At 38.6% G+C, this 20887-nt stretch overlaps 1 protein-coding gene across 5 annotated transcripts in view; it reads right to left on the bottom strand.

Moving 5' to 3' along the window:
• The window catches only part of LOC145285970 (thioredoxin domain-containing protein 6-like), a 140646-nt gene that overhangs the window by 105101 nt on the left and 14658 nt on the right, over positions 1 to 20887 (bottom strand). For 2 of the 5 annotated variants that reach the window (XM_080134510.1, XM_080134511.1), the window contains exon 1: positions 2904 to 3060. The exons of 1 other annotated variant lie outside the window; for it this stretch is intronic. In XM_080134510.1, coding sequence (XP_079990636.1) covers positions 2904 to 3041 — 138 coding nt within the window. In that variant the 5' untranslated portion in view covers positions 3042 to 3060. Of the gene's footprint in view, positions 1 to 2903; positions 3061 to 4057; positions 4078 to 18505; positions 18525 to 20887 lie in introns of those variants that run through there. 2 more of the 5 variants (XM_080134514.1, XM_080134513.1) reach the window with 2 other exon arrangements.

Below are 20887 nucleotides of genomic sequence, written 5' to 3'. Positions count from 1 at the left end.
GTTTTCTCCCACTAGATGGCAGTGGATGTGAATCAGCAAACTCGTGTGATAAAACTGCTTCTCCTGGAGTTATCTTTGGTTCACGTTTTTGTGATGTTTTCTCCTTCGGTAAAATGTAGTCATCAAGCATACTGATAATTGGCTTAACATTAGTGTTGGGATCAAAAAAATTGTGCCTATTTTCTGATGCCAAAAACGATTCCTTTAATTATCCATTTTTATTTGATTTTCTTTAAAACAAAATCTTCCATTACTGTTAATAATAATAATAAAATAATAAATATTTATTGATTTTAAACTACCAGTAAAACTAAAATCCATAAGTGTGTTTTTACGGTTGAGAAAATATATACACATTTAACATGTGTGTGTGTCTGTGTGTGTGAATTTTTTTTTAACGTAATCGAGAAAAAATAACTTTACAGTAAGATATTTAGAGATTTATAAAGAATTGGAATCAGAATCGGTAATTGTATCGGAATCGGGAAAAATATTGGAATCGTCCTATCACTATTTAACATTGATGGGAAACATAAAACGTGTTACAGTTGTAACATACATAAGTTAAAACTCAGTTTAAAGGATCAAACAAATCAATTTTAATTAGTTAAAATTGAAAAGTACAGGTTGACATAGGATTATCATAGTAGTCCCCAATATCAAAGAGTAACGGTTTACATTTTGTATGGTTTTCATTTTGATTGAGTAAATATTTTCTGCAATCTGTTATATTAAAACACAGTGATTGTACACAGGGCAGTGGTACAGTCTGTCCTTGTTTATGGTGCTACAGCCTGGACACTCACCAAAAGATTGGAAAGAAAACTAGACAGCACATACACCTGTATGCTACGAAGTATGAAATATATCTTGACAAAATCATCCCACAAAGCAGCAATTTTAAGGCAACCTATTTTCCATATCTAATACCATCAGAGAGAGATGCCTTCGATTTGCCGGTCACTGTCTGAGGAGCAAGTATTAATTGGTGTGAGGTATTGCTATGGACTCCACAACATGGACGCGCAAGCAAAGGACGACCTAGATCCACGTGCCTCCAGCAAATAGCACATGACGCCAACTGAATCTGAGCCTGAAGATTTGAGACAGATGATGGGAGACAGGAGACTCTAGAGAGGAAGAGTCACATTGGTTCGGGCAAGGAGCCCATCCTGATGATGATGACGATGATTGTACACATCAGACCCAATTGTTTCAGTAAAACCTGGTAGTTACACTAGAAGGTGGGCTCCTCTTAACATGCTAGAAAATTACTCACACCACAAAATATCCTATATCTTTACAAAGCCATAATTTGCTCATGCATGGAGTATTGTTGTCACATCAGGGCTGGTGCATCTACCTTTAGTCTCTCACTCTTAGACAGAGTCCAAATGAGAGTCCCAAATATAATAGGTTCTGCACTATCGGCCAAGCTCCAACCTCTGTTCCATCGACACAATGTTGCATCCTTGTGCCTTTTTTACAGGTACTTTAAGGGTATATGCTCTGATGAACTCGTAGCACTTCTTGACGTACATACACCCGACTAGCCTAGTAAGCAGTAAAATCTCACCCCTTCACTGTTGAGGTCCCTAAAGCCCTCTACTCTAGTAGTTTCTTCCCTTGGACTGCTAGACTTTGGAATTCTCTCTCTGTTTCTTACTTGCTGTACTAACTTGCAGAAACTTAAATGCAATGTAAACAATTATCTAACAAGTACATGATATCATTCTTATAATATTTTGGGTTTTTTTTTATTTTTTTGGCGAGAAGTTTTTAATATTGAGGTAAAACTAGATAAGCACCAAAACAGTTTAAAAAATGAAATGTAACAATGTAAGTAAACTAGTATTTTTTTGTTTATTTTTTTTATTTTTTTTTTTTTCAGTTCCTGTTTCTTGAGCTTTGTTTTCATTTTGTGTGGTTACGCTGTTGTTGTTGTTGTCATTGTAACTTGCAAGTTCTCAAGGGGGCACTCTAATCGAATACAAAAGGAGACATGAACAGAGATGTCAGCATTCTCTGGTAGGGACACCTCAGGCGATCAGCAATTCCAGCCTTACTCTCGATGAAGGGTGTAATGCCTGGGAGAATGCACTTGCTATCATCAAACTAGAACATATCTTACTCCAACAAAAAAGTGTCTGGTGGCCTAGGTTGTCATAATGATGTCGTGGGAGGAGGTTCTCAGTTGGTATAAAAACTATCCGGAACTATTCTTATGAGATTTTACCGGAGCAGTATTGGCAACCATGGGGACTGATCTGCACAAGCACTAAAAAAAAAAAAAAAAAATGGCAGGTGTTCAACTGAGCTAAGCTTCTAAGTATGCCCCCCTCCCCCCGTTGAACACTCACAGCTGACACTCGTCTAGCTACAACTGCTAACAATTTCCTTATTATTTATCTTTGGCTAAAATTAAACGCAATTTCCTGACCAAAGTTTCTTTCCTGCCCGTCTGTAGAACACAATACCGCGAGGCTGTTTCCCAGCTGACTATAACATGCCCGGTTTAAAGTTATACGTGAACAAGTTCCTGTTGAACCGTCCTCTTAAAATAAACAGACACTACCCAAGTTCCACCATTACCTATAATCACAGTTTTGTCTCACCGATCACCTGACACTCATTACACTTATACTCGAGCGGCCTTTGGATCTTGATAAACAACGGAGACTTCTCCTCTAGTAAAAAAAAAAAGTAAATAAATAAATAAAAATAAGTCACTAATTAATAACAAAACGAAAATATCCCCAATTAATAATAGAAAGTATTTTATTTTTAAAATATTCGTTGGATTAAAAATGCGATCACTTTTGTTGGGGTAACGACTGAGACGCGTCAAATTAATATACTGAAATGATAAATATACTAAATAAAGAAAAACATGTTTTCCCTACCGTTAAAATGTGATGTCTTCGGACACTGTCAACACTCAACAAATAACTTGATGGCGTCGTCCAGTTGTCATGGCAACAGGAGGGGTAAGTTGATCTATGTATTGCTTCCCCTTTAATAATTGAAACTATTCCCGCCATTTTTTTTTTTTTTTTTTTTGTAACAGAACGACACTTGGGTAATTAATTAATGAACATATAAATTAATACTCAGGTGTTTATGTAGAATAGTGATGTTTTAAACCAACGTATTTCAGGTAAAAATATTATTACGTACTTACGTGTCATGTCTAACTTATAAATTCTCAAAAAAAAAAAAAAAAAATATGATTCAGTAGAAAAATAATAACAAATAAAAATAAAATTTATCGACGTTCATCAGTTTATAGAGTTTTATGGCTGTATTTTAATGTGGAAAAGTTCGCAACATCAAGAGGGGGTAACTGTAATCGATCATTTTGACTAAAAAAAATTACAATCCGCCATTTTTAAAGCACAAAATGTCGAAACGTAATTGTAGCTATTTTTTTTGTTGTTGTTAAAATGCATTTAGCAAATCTTTTACTAATAATGTTTTCACCTGAAATGCATTGGTATTCTACACGATACAATTCTACAATGATTAATATACTAATATTAATATCATATTACTTTTAAGATTTTGAAAGGATTTACATTCAGCGGATTATTATCTATTGGACGTTAATCAACCAGATTATAGATTATAAAAAATTAAAAAAAAAAAAAAAAAAAAATCAATATTTAAATATTTGTTGAGGGTGCTCGCTCAGTTTCTAATATAATGTTCAAGTAAATCGCCCCCCCCTATTGAAACCGTTCGACAAAAACACGCATACCCCTCTTATATTGTTCCCCTTTTCGTCTTTTTTTTTTCAAGTTTTTTTCAGTTTTTTTTTTTTTTTTCAAGTTTTTTTTTTTTTTTTTTTTCAGTGGATTATTATCGATTGGACACTAATTTACCATATTATCCAAAAATGTGGTTCCAATATTGGGGAATCAGTTTACTAAAATGTTTTATTAGAAATCATGCATGCACTCTTACAAATATTTAAATAATTGGTGCCAGTCTATAAATTGTCCACAAGTAATCTTTTTTACTATAAAAATCTGAAAAAAAATCTTTATAATGTACGTACTTGTCACTGCATGAAAATTTCATATTCCAAAAATCACGTAAATCGATCAAGTAGTTTTTTTTTTATTTAAGAAAATCAAATATTATGAGACATTTTATCGAAGAAAAACTTCACATCATGTTTTTGAATTACACACTGCTAGCGACACCTATTGGAAATGTTTGGAATATAAGACCCAGAAAGGGGCAGACAATCAACTTTCCACACTATAGAAAAAAAACTTGGAAAATTAAGATATTTATAAGTTTTTGAGGATGTTGAAAACGAAAATAACGTTTAAAATTCCAGCAAACGAGTAGTTTCCAAGATATGAAGAAATGTTAGTTTAAAGAAAGTGGGTATCACTTTTCTATAATGATTTAACGTATAATGATCACCCACTTTATGGTCATCACTAGTGTAAAAAAACTTGAATTTACGCCGCTGAAATACACATTTGCCGAATTTTTGTTGGAGGAGCGTCAACGTGTGAGTGCTCAATTTACGTAAAATTCTTCATATATTAGAAACTACTTGTTTGCTGAAATTTTAAACGTTTTTTCGTTTTCAAATTCCAATAGGTGTCGCTAGCAGTGTAGCAGCATTCAAAAACAAGATGTCGTGAAGTCTTTCTTTGATAAAATGTCTCATAATATTTGATTTTCTTCAATAAAAAAAAATACTTGAACGATTACATGATTTTTGGAATATGACATTTTCATGCAGTGACAAGTATGTGCCTTATAAAGATTTTTTTTCAGGTTTTTATAGCAAAAAAGATTACTTGTGGACCATTTATAAACTTGCACCAAATAATTAATTTTTGTTTGGCTTTTTATTTATTTATTTATTTTTCTGTATATTCTGGTAGATTAGTATCCAATCGATAATCTGTTGAAAAAATTGAGAAAAACTGAAAAGAAAAAAAAATACAAAGAGAGGTGCATTATACATGTCCACTAATTTTCGGTACTTATTTTTAAATGAATTTATTTTTTTATGTTTTTATATATTAATATTTTCTTTTATACTTCACGTTTTATTTAAGAATTCATGAACAATTTAGAAAAGAATTACAAAGATAAATAAAAATGTTATCTTAAAATTGCAACCTATCAAGATAATAAAAAGCTTAATATATTAGATAGAGCAATTAAATTAAATAAATTAGTATAAATGCTGGAGTCCCTCAGGGGTCCATCCTTGGCCCAACTCTTTTCCTGATCTACATTAATGATCTTCCAAATCACATCCTTACATCATTCGTAGACATTTTTGCTGACGACACTACCATCTATGGTAGCACATCTAAGACAGTAAACGACCAAGTTCTCTCTGATTCTCTCTCCTCTGATCTTGATCACGTAGTACAATGGGGAAAGGAGTGGCTGGTTACTTTTAATGCATCTAAAACCAAGCTTCTATCTTTACATCATCAACGTTCTGATCCCCATCTGGCATCAATTAAAATGAACGGCTCTCGTCTTGGGGAGGCCTCAAGTTTTGACAGGCTTCTGGGCTTGACCTTTACTCCTGATCTTAAATGGAACATGTACATCAAATCTGTTGCCAAGGCCGCTGGGAAAATGGTGGGATCCTTCTATCGATCCAGTAGATATCTCACTGCTGATGCAATTCTCTATCTATATAAGAGCCAGATACGTCCAAGGATGGAATACTGTTGCCACATCTAGGCAGGAGCTGCTAGAAAAGACTTGTCCTGCCTTGATAGAGTTCAAAATAGACTTCGTGGCCTCGTAGGAGATGTCCTTTTCTCTTCCTTGCAACCTCTATCTCACAGAAGAGATGTTGCGAGTTTGTCTCTGCTTTATCGTTATTTTCATGGAAAGTGTTCGACTGAGCTTCAATCTATGGGCCCCCCCTCGCCAAACTTTCACAAGAAACACTAGACTAGCTGAAAACATTATCAATAATTTCCCCCACTCTTTATCTGTGCCTAAACCTAAACATAGATTCCATGATCAAAGCTTCTTTCTTAGAACTGCACGCCTGTGGAATTGTCTTCCGTTTTTCTTGCTTTCCAGCTGTCTATAATATGGTTGTCTTCAAGTCCAACATGAACAAGTTTCTGATGAACTGTTCCACTTAAGTTAACAAATTTACCGAACTTCCATTACTATCGATTACTATATCGTCCTTTTGACTACTTTACACTCTTCAACCCTTATCCTTGAGTGGCCTATCGGCCTTGATAAGTGGTGACGCCTATGTAAAAAATAAATAAATAAATAAATAAATGAATAGGAAAAATATTTGATAAAAATAAAATTGAAAAAATTACAATATGTACTGATTCATCGAATTAAAACAAGTAATTATGATAATGAAAAATCCTTAATCCACGGATTATCAAAGACATGCTTTTTTCATCAGAGGATAAACATTAGTAAAAAATGTGTCACTGGCTAGCATAAATTTGAAAATATATTTAAAAAATATATATATTTAAAAAATATATATATTTAAAAAATATATATATTTAAAAAAAATATTTTATGTTTATTTCTATTTTCATGTTTATTTTTATCTTTATTCTATAAATAGATTTCTTTTATTTCTGTATTTTTTCACTTTACCTGATATGTATTTTTATATGTTTCTATACGTCTTTCCCTATGTATCTTCCCTATTTTTTTATATATGACCCCATATATCCTATCAGAGGTTGAAATCTAATTATTGGAGATCAAACCCGACCTGTTGTTTTTGTATGAAACTGGCATTACCTCAAATGCTTCCTCAGTTGATTTCACGATCAAAGGATATTCTAACTTCACAAAAAAAGTCTAGAAACTTATTGAAGGCACCTCGTACCAACATCAGTGTGTGACATGTGACACCAAGCATCAGCATCAGAAACATCAATCGGCCACATAGGAGGAACAACAACAAACAGCATCATCTATTTGATCACCTTTCACATGCAATGTTATTAATGCCAAGATGCAATAACAATTTTTCAATTTACCGAATTTCCATTACTAACGATTACTATATTGTTCAATTGACTACTGTATACTCGAGTTATCCTCGAGTGGTCTCTGGGCCTTGATAAGTGGTTATGCCTACGTAAAAAAAACAAAAAACAAAAATGCAATAACAATTTTTCAATGATTCATTCGTTGACTTGTCTATTTTACTTGGTTGATTGGATTTTAGAAACCATATAAAAATAGGGTAGAAAAAGACTAGTAATTTTTTTTTTTTTTTTGTAGAAATGGTATGTAAAGAACAGAAGAAATCATTTCCCACTAGATTGCAAAGTCAATTTTGTACTTTGTCAAGCTAAGAAAGAGTGCATTGAGTGGAACCTCCTTAAATGTGGCTGCAAGACAGCGTCTGAGAACGTATCTGACTCTTATATGAGGTAGAGGATAGTGATGGGATGATTCCATTAGTTTTCCTGATTTTTTTTTTTTTTTATTACATTTTTTTTTTATTACATTTTCACCCCAAGCAAGGCACATTGCCACTTTGGTGTAGGGGGCTACTATCAGGGGCAGCAACTACTGGGGCACTATGTTGGGATTTGGGCAGCAAGATGTCAGTTCACGTTACACTTAAACTTCTGCATGTCAGTACAGTTAGGGAAGCAGGGACCTGGAATAGAATTCCAGAGTCTAGCGGTTCTGGGGAAGAAACTACTGGAGTAGAAAGATCTTTTACATCTACGGATCTCTACTGTGTGGGGGTAGGATTTAGCTGCCTGTCGAGTTTGTCGAGGGTGTCTACGTCATGGGGGCACAAGTGTCTGCAGTTCGTCAGAGCATTCACCATTAAAATACTTGTAGAACAGGCAGAGGGATGCAACATTTCGTCGATGGGACAGAGGCTGAAGCTTAGATGCCAGTTCAGGGCCTATCAAATTGGTGACTCTCTTTTGAACCTTGTCTAGGAGTGAGAGACTAGCAGCAGATGCACCAGCCCAAATGTGACAACAATACTCCATACATGGGCGAATGGTGGCCTTATAGAGGTACAGGATACTTTCAGGTGTCAGTAGTTTTCTAGTACAATAGAGAGAGCCTACCTTTTTCGCAGCGGCCCTGGCAATATTTTCAATATAATTGTTCCAACTCATGTTTCCTGTGAACGTTAGGCCAAGCAGTTTGAAAGATGTACTCTCAGACAGGGAGTCACTGGCCATTGCTATTGGTGGCAGAAAAGGTTTCTTGTAATTATTAAAGGAAACCAGTTTAGTCTTGGCAGCATTGAATGTGACCATCCATTTATGTCCCCATTCCACTACAGATTGGAGGTCATCCTCTAGTGTTTTTGCCATTTGTTTAGATATGTGTTCATTTGTTTTCCTGTCATGCCTGTTATAGAATATACAATTACTAATTCTTTACTAAATTCACAATTCTGATACAATTACCAATTCCGATTCTTTATAAATCTCTTAATATTTAACCATAGAGTTGATATTTCCTTCCAGTTACCATAAAAACATATGTTAAATGTGCAGATATTTTCTCAAGCGTAAAAATACTTTTTTATGGGGGTGATCTACCGATTTTAGTTTTACTGTTAGTTTAAAAATCAATAAATATTTATTATTTTATTATTACTACTAGCAGTGGAAGATTTTGCTTTAAACAAAATCATATAAAAAAAAAGATAAAAGAATTGTTTTTGACATCGGGAAATAAGCACAAAATTTTCCGATACTTATAAATTTCTGATTTTTCCAATTCACATTTCTGATTCTGATTAATTACCCGAACACTAGTCAAGGATTATCAGGAGATGGTTACTTTCTGGAGCAGTAGAATGATCTAACTATTTTTCAGAAAGGGGTAAGGGGGAGCTGCATAATATATGTCTGTCCTTTTTAAGGCAGTCCAGAGTACCTCCTTTTAGTGGGCTGAAATTTTCATATTAAAACCTGACCTTATATCTAACATTGCCCTTATGGGGAGGCAAGTGAATGGAAGATTTTGTGTTGCAACATTTTATAATCTGAAATCCATGGTGTAACAGATAAACTACGAGGAAAAGTTCAGTTTAAACTGACACTCTTTTGGAGGTTGAAGGTTCAATTCTTAGTGCAGGCAATACTAAGAATACAATTGTGAGTTACTCCTGATTTTTACACAGCCAATAACAGTCATCACATTTACAACACTCGTCAACAGCAACAACGTTTCCCTGTATGCCAGAGATACTTCAAAGACCTCCCATGCTTCAAATACAGATGCAGATACCAACACCCGCCCAAAGAGTTTCGATGCACACAGCCACCATCATACAACCAAAGTCACCACAGCACTACAGCAGCAGTTACAACCGTTACCGACACAACAGCAACCACTACATCCGCAGTAACAGGGAACACAACGTAGATACACCATATCCGACATATAGATCCATGTCTACTTCACATTCCTATAAAAAATCCCAGCAAGAACAAGAGGACAACTGTCTGCGCGTTTCAGAGACTATATCATGTTATATCGCATATCCCTACATATCTCCATGAATAAACCAGAAACCAGCAATAGCGACGCTAGGACAAATATGTTCGTCGGTACAACGCAAATGAACACAATAAATACACATGACAACTTCAAATCCCATTTCTTTAGATACACACATCATTAGAATAACTCGCACCTTACTTCGACAAAGAAAACTGCTAGAGAAAGCCGCACAGCAAAAGAAAAAAAACAAACAAAATACAAAACGCAAACATCACAGTAAACGCAACTCCTAAGCATATAAACACCAATATATAATTTACAAAACATTGGAATCTCTCAACACCAACTAGATTATATTCACAATTTTATTAGCTTCAAATCGATATAACACATGCATACATACACCAAACAGACGGTTCACTACAACACATTATAGCACGTAAAACAAACAATCAAAAAGCAAACTCAAGCCAGCGATTAAAAAACTGTCTTTGCTACATCCGCTTCATGACTATAAAAATACCAGTTTTTTCGCAAACCGACAGATCGGTCCTAGCATGGCGTGCTGTGAACTCGCTCCGTCTTCACCCGCGATCCTGATACAAGCCCCTTTCCTTCTTCGGCTGATACCAAATCATCACCTGTCACCAACCTCGCGCTAAGCGACATCAGCTAACAAGGATCGCTGCACACACTAAGCCACATTTCTGCCATCACCGCCCCGCACCCAACCGAACCCAAAGAAACTTTGATCGTTGACGAATTCATCTGAATGCCCGACCAACCATCATAATGACGACGCTTTAAATCTCTGATTTGGTGAGAAATAAAAAAATATATATATTTAACCTTACTCGGTCGTCTGTATTTTTCTTGCAACCATACGCTTTTTTATTTCAAATATAATACGGCACAGCTAACTACAACATTTGGAAAAGAATTGCTGATTTCCTCTCAAAGATGAAAAGACCTTTATGTCAAGTTACCTGACATGTTGGAATGTGTCTCAAGCGAATTCGAGACAAGGGAAATTTGTGAGAGAATCAGTTTTACCGTATTAAGTAGACATTAAAATGGAATATGCGACAAATTCGAACGCATTAATTATCCCAGGATAAAAAGGAAAACACAGAATACGTCGTGGAGGTTTCAACCCACAGAAGAAACGTTGCGAGCCTGTTTTTGTTTTAGTGTTATTTCCATGGTCTAGAAGTGTAAGCCCTTTTGAGTTTCAGAACAGTTTCAGATGGTTCGCTGTTACGCACAAGTCCTGGGAGGTGACTTGTTTGTAGTAGACAGTTCCACAGAACAAAATATTCTTACCGTGTCGAGACGGAAAAAAACATGTGAAATTGCTCCAGAAAAGGTTTAATATTTATGAAGCAATTCTGGTTTCTGATTGGTTGGTAGCAGAATGTGAATTAATTTGATTCGTCAGTTCTTAGCAGCATCATTTATAAATAGAATCGTCCGACTGTGTGGGATCATACCCCATTAATACAACCAGAAGTCTTTTGTACTGCGCATTATACTGTAAGTGAATTCTCTCCTCTCTGTCATTTTCCTTTTCTTCTTCTTCACCGAGTCGGATTTTCTTTTTTTCCACACGACGCTTTTTTTTCCCCCTACTGTTTTACTGTTATTTATAACAGTTTTTTGGACTTTTTCAACCGTTTTTTAAAACGGTTCGGCTATGGCCGCTCCTGCGAGCCAAACGTCTGTCGTCATCAACATGGAGACGAAGAACGTTGCAGCTGCAACGCCGAACCCGTGGACCAAACACCCGAAAGTGGACACAGACGTGAACCAGTTTATTGAGAAGGCAAAACAATGCCTGGACAAAGTTACAAGCACTGGATTGATAGAAGACATCCCAAAACTGGAAGAAATCAAGAGGAGGTGCTTAACACTTTTCGTCGTAGATAGGAAGACGAAGAAAGTAATTCAAGCTTCAGTCGACATAATCATCAACCTATTAGCCAATGCCGGATTGAGACCCTTACGCGTCATCAAATGTAAGGGTTACAATACGTGGAGCGCTCTTTTCAACACCTCGCAGGAGTGCCTCACTATTTCCCAAAAGGAAATAATTACTAAACACCACATCCTTAGAATGGAATACATGGGCAAGAGACGCACCACAGTCTCAGTATTCCACGTTATTCATTATTTCACGTTCCTCACTACATAGACGGCGAGCAACTAGGTGCCTTCTTCTTAAAATTTGAGGAGATGGTCCACGTGGAAGTAGACGAGTTCCATGGAGTATGGGCATTTGATATACTCCTAAACAAAGAAGACTTCCTAAGTATCCCGTTCTTCCTGGAGGTAGGAGACGAGAAACTACCAATTATAGTAGCCGGCAGACATCCCACATGTTGGAACTGCGGGGAAATCGGACACCTCACATCCGAGTGTTCACTCGAAAAACCCCAACCAAACCCAAAGAAAATTAAAGGCCAGCACTTGGGAACCAACGTACAAAGTGTTTCTAACCAACCAACCAACCAGCAAAGTGACCAACGACACCGAGACCCTCAAAGGAGAACCCTGGAAGATCGCCCTGGCAAAAAGACCCCCGGACGTATCTCCCTCGACCAGATGAGGGAGGAAGCGATGCTACAGAATGACCCCGGTAGGGAAAAATACATCGAAATCGTCAACCTCAAAAAAAAACTGGACTCCCAAAAAAAACAAACACCCCAATCCCCATGCAAGTCACCTCCATCCAAAAACATCAGGCTCATCACTCAGTCCCCCACTACATCCAAAACTCCTTCCCCTTTCAAAATGCCTCCTCCAGTCACATCTCCCTTCCCTCCAAAAACACCCAAACTAATACCATTAAGCCCCCTTAAGAAAAATAAATCCTCCACTCCTGTTCCAGCCACCTCTAAGTCCCCTCACAATACTCCTCCTGCATCTCCTGAAAAAAACCCTACTAACCCTACTAATATGGACACCACCCCCGCAATTGATATAAAGAAAAAAAACCTCTACCTCCCTGGAAAAGATATTTGTATACTTAATTCAGCTGCAATGAACAATAATAAGAACTTTAAAGGTGCTGACCTCAGCAAGTTAATCGATTTCAGGGAGGTAGGGGGGAAGCTAATAGACACCCCCACCAATTTCCCCAATGCAAGACGAATACTTACCGTCATTAGAAAGAAAGAAGAGGCAAAAGACTTATGGCAAATGCTGGAGGAGGCAAATAAGACTTTTAATCTTTCCCCTCCCCTAGCCATATTCAAGGACTCAGACATAAAAAGCTTAAAAAAATGTTGTGTTGGGAGGGTCCCGGTAAAAATGCACCCCTCCCTGTATAGGATAGCCAAACTAACCTATCCTCTGCATGTCGGCGGTATCTCTCGTGACGGACTCATCGATACTGCGATGGGTACCTATTCCCTCACGAGAGCTGTCGGCATGCTCACGACCGCGATGTTCGTTTCTGGTTCTCAACCCTAAGGCACAATCATGGATCTCAAGCTTGCTAGTGTGAATGTTCGAGGGCTAAGGGCCGACTCGCAAAAATGGCGCTGAAGTTTGGACCTGCAGCACCTTGGAGTGGATATTTGCTGTGTGCATGAAACCCATTTTATTCCTGGTGACCATTTACGTGCGCTGTATAAGACCTTTAAGGATTATTCAGCGTACTTTAATTCTCACTCTAGAGGGGTCTCCTGGCTAGTTAAAAGGTCCCTAGATGCGTCGTGTGACTCGTGCTACATGGATACGGAGGGAAGACTATGCGTTTTGGATGTTACCATAAAGGGTAGGGCATTACGTCTTATTGGGGTTTATACACCCAATAGCCACGTTGAGCTAGCTGCCTTTTTTCGGCGAATCGAGCAGTTCATGGATACTTCTCGAACGGTTATCTTAGCGGGAGACTGGAACGCGGTCCTGGATCCCGAGTTAGATCGATTTGGGTTACCTTCTAGGGGAACTAACAGAGATCGGGATGCTGTTTTATTTCGTGAATTTGTGGATAAGTTTGATCTTATCGACAAATTCCGAAATGAAGAGCCCCGTGACTTAGTGTGGACTTGGACAGGTAGACGCGGCTCCGGTCCGATACAGCTCTCGAGCTATATCGACCAGTTCTTAGTTAGGAGAGTCGATGTAGGAGTATTGAATTGTCCAAGTTTCCACAACATAGTTTACTCGGATCACAGACTTGTCCATGTACGGGTAAACTTAGATAGACCTAAGCCTAGATTAGCCGATTACTGGAAGCTCAACACGTCGTTATTCGATGTGAAGGGCTTCCGGGAAGGACTATTACTAACCATACAGTGGGAACTGATGGGGGCAATTATAGGGAATAGGTGGTGGGTAAAAATTAAGGAAGCCATTAGTTCCTTTTCTGCCAATTTTAGCAAAAGACTCAACCTAGAATCTAGGGCAGCTAAAGCGACGCTAGAATCTAGATTAGATTGGGCGGTGGAGGAGGGGGATAGTGCTAGCGTTAATTTAATTAAGGCTCAGCTTGCCTCCCTTACTGAAAAGGAGCACCAAGATTTAGCGATTAGGGCTAGGTTAAAAAGAATGCCCCAGGAAGCAACAAACATGGCCGCTGAACTGCATGCAGAGGAGCTGAGGTAAGCGGCCGATAGGCACATCGCTCATGTCACATTGCCGGACGGGCGTACCGTGACCACAAACCAGGGTGTGCTGGAGGCGTTTAGATCTCATTTCCAGGAGCTTTTTTCCATGGAACCTGGTCTGTCATTAGAACAGTTCGACACCTATTTGGCTGACTTTTCTCGTCTTTCGACGACCAAAGCGGCTAGGTGCGAAGGTGGCATAACGGAGGATGAAGTCATTGAAGCCTTAAAGCGGGTCGGCCTTAATAGGTCTCCGGGGATCGATGGTCTGCCCTACAAAGTGTATTTGAGGTTGTCGCACATCTTTGTCCCTTTGCTGACGGTTTTATTTAACTCATGGTTTAGGAACGGCTCAATCCCCAAGTACTTTACCATGGGTGTGATAAAACTTGTTCGTAAAAGCAAAGATGGTGGGGATGGGTTAGGTAATTTCAGGCCCTTAACGATGCTTAACGCGGAGTTAAAGATTTTGGCCAAGATTCTTGCAAATCGTCTGCAGCTTGTCCTGGCTCGTCTTGTTAGCCCCGAGGAAATGTGTGCTGTGAAGGGCAGGACAATCCAGGATAACTTGCACACGATACGCCTGATGATAGAAAAAGTCGACACTGAGGCCGCGCTGATCAATTTAGATCAGTCCAAAGCCTTCGATAGGGTTGACCACCGGTACCTGGGGGCTGTTTTGTCGGCGGCTGGTTTTGGCCCGCAATTTCGCTCGTGGGTTCATCTTCTCTATGCTAACCCCGCGGTGATGGTAGAAGTAAATGGGAGGAGGTCGAGACCCTTCAGTTTGTCACGATCAATTCGTCAAGGGTGCCCGTTATCACCCATGCTGTACGTGCTCGCAATAGAGCCATTTTTACGCAAGCTAAGGGTGAACCCGGTCCTACGCAGAATCACTTTGCCAGATGCGGATGCCCAGGTAAAGTACTCCGCCTATGCCGACGACGTAACTGTGCTTGTAACGAGCAATGCTGAGATTAGTGTCGTCGGTGTAGAAATCAGATTGTATGAATCGGTAACAGGGGCCAAAATTAACTGCGACAAGTCTTCAGGTTTGCGCATCGGTGCCTCGAGGGGTATGCCCCTTCAGGGACCCTTTAGTTGGAGCGCCGGGCCTTGCAAGATACTCGGCATCTGGTTTGGTCTTGATCTCCAGCTGGAGAAAAATTGGTCGGAGGTTCTGAAAGCGGTCCGATCCGCAGCTGCGCTGTGCATCAGTAGAAACCTTTCATTAAAGGGGAGAGCGGAGGTGTGTAATACCCACATCTATCCAATCTTCATTTATCGTCTATCAGTGCTTCCAATCCCGTCAGATACACTGCTATATTTGCAGAGGGCTCTTTTCAACTTTTTATGGCTTGGAAAAGCCCCCATGGTCTGTCGCGATGTCTGCTACCTACATCCTTCTGAAGGCGGTCTAGGTATGCCAAACGTGGAGATTCGGCTCCACACATTACGGCTCTACTACCTAGATCAAATGTGCACACAGGATAGGGAAGACGGTGCCCTCTAGATGGAGGACACCAAGAAAGCCTTTCTGGCTTTGAGAGGGGTGCATAAGTCCAAGGGGGAGGCACACAGGTTGCCCCGAGGTGAATGCCCCTTCTACCGCAAGTGCCGGCGCGCGCTGAAGTTCCTCTTAAGAGTTAAGGAAAGCCTCTCCAACGCTCTGCTGTTGTCCCGAAAGGCATTATATCGGGTGCTAGTGAGAGGATCCGTAAGGGATGTTATTGGTGAGGGGCTCCCTTTGACGAAGGGGTAGCTCCGCTCAATCTGGCCTTGGGTGCCTGGGTCAGGATGCCTCACTAATGACGAGGCATCCTTGACCTGGCTGGTAATTTGGGATGCTCTCTGGGTCAGTAAGAGACTTCACTCAGCTGGCTTGGCGGTTTCGCCTATTTGCAAGCGATGCGGCGATGAGGTCAAGACTTTATGTCACGCCTTCGTCTACTGTCGCATCGTGGTGCCGCTGATTGAGTTTGTTACAGGTCTCATGGTCCGCATACTGAACATATCGTTGTTAACTTTGGTTCCTATCAATGTATGTAGCAATTGGGCTCCGACAACAGATAGGATTAGAAAAGAATTGTGTTTGACCTTGCTAGCAGTTATGAGAGGTGTCATTTGGAAAACACGTATGAGAGTCGTCTACGGATCTGAGGACTTCGCTCCCCTCGACCTTATACGAATCTTCCGTTATCATTTGAAGAATCGTATCAAGGCTGAGAGAGTTAGACTCTCTTCGTCAGACTTTGTTGAAAGGTGGGTGTCAGTTGCGTGTGTGTGTCGGGTGAGAGAAGCAAGTCTTGACTGGTTCTTGGATGTCCCTTAGGTAAAGAATTTTGGGTAACAGAAACAAACGTCAGCCCTGACTCGTTTAAAGTCTAGAGTAGGTCACGGTTTAGGCAAGATTAGGACCATTTTTTAGGCTCCTGTGTTCATAACCTAACTAGTGTGTGATAGAGATCATTAGGCCCTTTTTAAGTTTGTCCCGTTTTTTTTTTGTTTTTTTTAGCCCCGCTCCCTTCCCCAATTTAGGTGACAGATCGCTTGATTCGCCAGAGATGCGGGTCTCCTTTCGAAGTTTTCGTAAAAGGTGTTGAAATAAAGCGTTCGGACCCGCATCACCTTTTTCGACTGGCGAATCAGCGCACCTGCCACAGTTTAGTAACAGGGGGGTCTTTTGTTACTAACATTGTATATACCTCATTGTATTTTGTACTATAAAATTTTTATATCCCAAACCCCCCTTTTCTTATGGGTTTTAATTAGTTTACCATGGTATGATGTTCTTATGTTGAATGACGAAGGATGTATACGCTGATGGATGTATAGTATGAATGTGGTATTGTGGTGAAAGTAGAGTGAATGTAGGAACTAGTTAGGTTAGATTAGTTAGCTTTAGACAAAGAAGACCGCCCTTCCCCCTCCCCCATGTTCGGTCTTGTGCCAAATTTTTCTAAAAAATATTCTGTACATATTTTTCTGAAAATAAATACTTACCCCATTAATACAACCAAAATATTGCAACACATGGCAAGTGCTCGTCTGAACTCCAATCTCTGGTCCCTCCCTCGCCAATCTTTCACAGTAAACACCTGGCTAGTTGAAACCACTGTCAAAAATTTTCCCCACTCTTTATCTGTGCTCAAATCAAAACATAGATTCCATGAACAAAGCTTCTTTCTTAGAAGTGCACGCCTGTGGAACTCTCTTCCGTTTGCCTGTTTCCCACCTGACTACAACTTGGATGTCTTCAAGTCTAACATAAACAAATTCCTGATGAACTACCCCCTTAAGTAAGACACTTTATCAAATCTCCAATACTAACGATTACTACGATACTATCCCATTGATTACTGTACACGCAAAAACCCTTATCCCCGAGTGGCTTCCGGGCCTTAATAAGTGGTGACCACCATGTAAAAAAAAAAAAAAAAAGAACTATGATTAAGAAAGCTAATAGAGTCTAAAGGAGTAGTGGATACCACTTAAACGAGGAGATGATGATGATTGATTCTTAAAAAAGGAATCGGACTAAAAAAAAAAAGGAACTAATACACTTTCTAAAATGGATTTATATGAACTTTGAATTGCCTTCAGTAAGTGAATTCACCCTCTCTCTCTCTCTCTCTCTCTCTGCTCTGCTCTACTCTTTCGAAAATGTTATGATACAAGGATTTCGCTTGTAAGACAGGTGTACAACTCACCAGCAGATTACAGACTATTTCCTATCAGAACTTTCACTTTAATAAAAAATAATTTTTTTCAAGTTCTTTTTTTTTTTTTCTATTCTTTTCTCCCATGAATGTTTCTTTCTCTTTATCTATGTTGCAGGTATCAAGCTAAGAAGAATTGCGTGGGACATAGCGGATAAAATTTTCTTCACACTATCATGTTCAATCGAATTCAACAAATATCTGTTGAGTCATCCTCTTGAATAAACAAATTTGGTCCATCTCACCCATCATTCCCAATCCTCTCGTAGCATTGTTCATTATCACACTGAAAATCTTATTAACCTAAGGAGAATAAAAAATGAACCTCTGGTTGATTTTTGGCAGTGTTGTAACTTTTGCTTTCCTTATTTGGTCCTTTAGTCCTCACATTCCTGACAAAGGGGGAAGAATTGCTGTTTTCTGGGTCGGAATCTATACATTTCGCACTTATCGTTGACTTTTTTTCGTTTTTTTTTTTTTTTTTACTTTGATGTAGTAGTTTTGTTTTTGTTTTTAGCTTCTTACATCAAGTGGCTTCATGCCTTGTCTGAAGCGATTTCTATTTAAAAAAAAAATCCTCAAGTAGTCATTTGCTGTTAATAAAGCAATAAAGTAGTGACTCATCAGTATTAAAAGTACAAAAAAAAAAAAAAATAAATAACGCAAGTGATATAAGTGAAAGGGGACGCGTACCTCTGGAGTCTGGACGTCTGCTGAAAAAAAAAAAAGAAAGAAGGGACCACTTTCTTAATTATTTTATGCATTTATTCCTACATGGTCGACTCGAAAAAGAAATCGATGGCTAAAATATTAATATGGGCCACTAGTTTTGGATCGTTCTTCTTTATCCCCCCCCCCCTCCAGATTGAGGTTAACGTGAATAATATTTTCCCCTCCTTCTTCTACCTTCGACAGTCGGAAAGAATCGATGCTTGGCTTCGGCTGCTCAAGCAGTTATTCCAAAGGGCAGATAACTCGTGCAGACAACTATAAGAAAGACATGTTAGGAACTTAGGAGTACCGTAAGCGACGCAGCTAGAGTCATATCGCGAATGAATGGACTAAGCGGAAGCCGAAAGAAAGAGACGATGGCCAGCTCGCAGGCCGACTCTCCTCATCACATCCGTAGCTGGACCGAAGCCGACAGCAAAGATACCTGGAAAGTGGTCAGATTGGGCACTTTGAACTATATTAACCTGTTGTTTAAAGCTCTTGTATTTCGTCCGATCTCCATCACGTTTGTAGGTGTTGTGCCGACATGTGCTTACTATTATTTTTACCTGAATTCCGAACAGCGACTCTCGCTCGCCTCGCTGCTCTTTCTCGCACTCTGTTATTTTGCCGTCATCTATATATTGACCATCGTCGGCTTTCATTATTACTTGTACGGGCCTCCCCTCAGTGATATGACCGATGTAAAAACGGTGTATTTCTCTGACGTCGATAACCATTTCTGGGTCGCTGAATGCAAGGGGCGAGTCGTCGGTACGATAGCCATTGTGAAAAAGCCTCGAGCAGAGTTCGATTCCGGCTTGACCAAAGTAGCCTGGCTTCGTCGAATGTTCGTCCACCCTGATTTTAGGCGACGGGGTATCGCCAGCGACCTATTGGACTGCTCTATTAATTTCTGCAAAAAACAAGGTTACAATGCCATAGAACTCATCACGACTGAAGTGAATGAAAACGCCAAACAGCTCTACCTCAAAACTGGTTTTAAGTGTATCGCTTTGAAACCCTATTATTATTTTTACGGGCTTATATCAATTTGGACCTACGAATTGATTTACTATATTTGAGTTCCATGTGGAAGATGAAAGAAAAAAAGTTTGCAAAAAAAAAAAAAAAAAGTCGCGTAGTGAAAAGTAACTCAAAGTCCTCTCTGTAGAGCTGATACGGGCAAGTTTTGTAGTACTTGTGTAGATTAGTAATGCTTAAAACCAACGCATTTCGGGTAAAAACATGAACTTGCGTGTCATGTCGAAAGTAGTATAAATTCAAAAAATCACGAAGAATGATCCAGTAGAAAAATAAGTAAAAATGCGTTGATTTTTAAAACATCACTAATCTAAACGAGCACCGTTTTTGTTAATGAACATTCTAGCTTCATGCTCACTTCTTTTAATATGCACTGCCAAAGAGAAAAGACTTTTACACGCATCCACAATTCATTCATTCGCATATCGATTGGAGTTAGATCCAATTAAAAAAAAATGTCCATACCTTTATTTGTAACTTAACAAAACGCATTACAAACGGTCACATTGGACTTTTGATATCTTTAGAACGCAACTAATTTAATTGGTTTCTAAACTATTATGGAAGCCACTTTGAGTTTATTTGAAAAACACAAACCTTTGCTAAAACTTGATGATTGGTTTTTCATGCAATTCAAGGCTGTCTGAATTATGTCCCTTTAAATGTCACCTGCACTGAAATGTCAAGTACTTGTTTAAGCGCACATTTGTCTCCTGTGTCTGTTTATTTTTATTACTATGGCATTAATTACTAATTATTGGGGTACTTGATGGGGACCGTGGGCTCTACGTAAACATTTTTTTTTTTTAATGGTTGCTCCCTGAAAGTGCATGCACAAAAGGTTTTCATTCGTTTATTTAATCACGAAAACTTTGAAGTTACTATTTGAGGCAAAAAAAGGCCAAAAGCATTATTTGACTAGAAAAATTAAATGTATCAAAAAATAAAAATATTTAGTGGTGAAAATATAATTTTAAATTAAAAAAAGCACGAAATTGATCAAATTTAATAAAAAAAAATTAAAAAAATAAACGATTAAAAAATAATATATATAATATATATATATATATGAAGAAAGTGAAAAAAACATTTAGCGAATTTCAGAGAGCAGCAGCAGCCTTAAAAAAAATCTGTTTACGCAGGGTCCACGTTCCGCGTGAAGTATTGATTATTAACGAACGCACGTTCAAAATCTATATTTGCCTATTTTGAATGCATCAAACAAGAACTTAATGTTCATTCCCGCTCTAATTTGTTAATTTCTATGAATTTAAGATAATGGATTTTTATTGCTTACAAACTTTTTTTTCTGCTGGAAAC

This window comes from Euprymna scolopes, chromosome 10 (genome assembly GCF_053919585.1).
Source record: "Euprymna scolopes isolate OS-2025 chromosome 10, ASM5391958v1, whole genome shotgun sequence".
Classification (NCBI taxonomy): domain Eukaryota; kingdom Metazoa; phylum Mollusca; class Cephalopoda; order Sepiida; family Sepiolidae; genus Euprymna; species Euprymna scolopes.
This window is presented reverse-complemented; position numbering and strand designations above follow the sequence as displayed.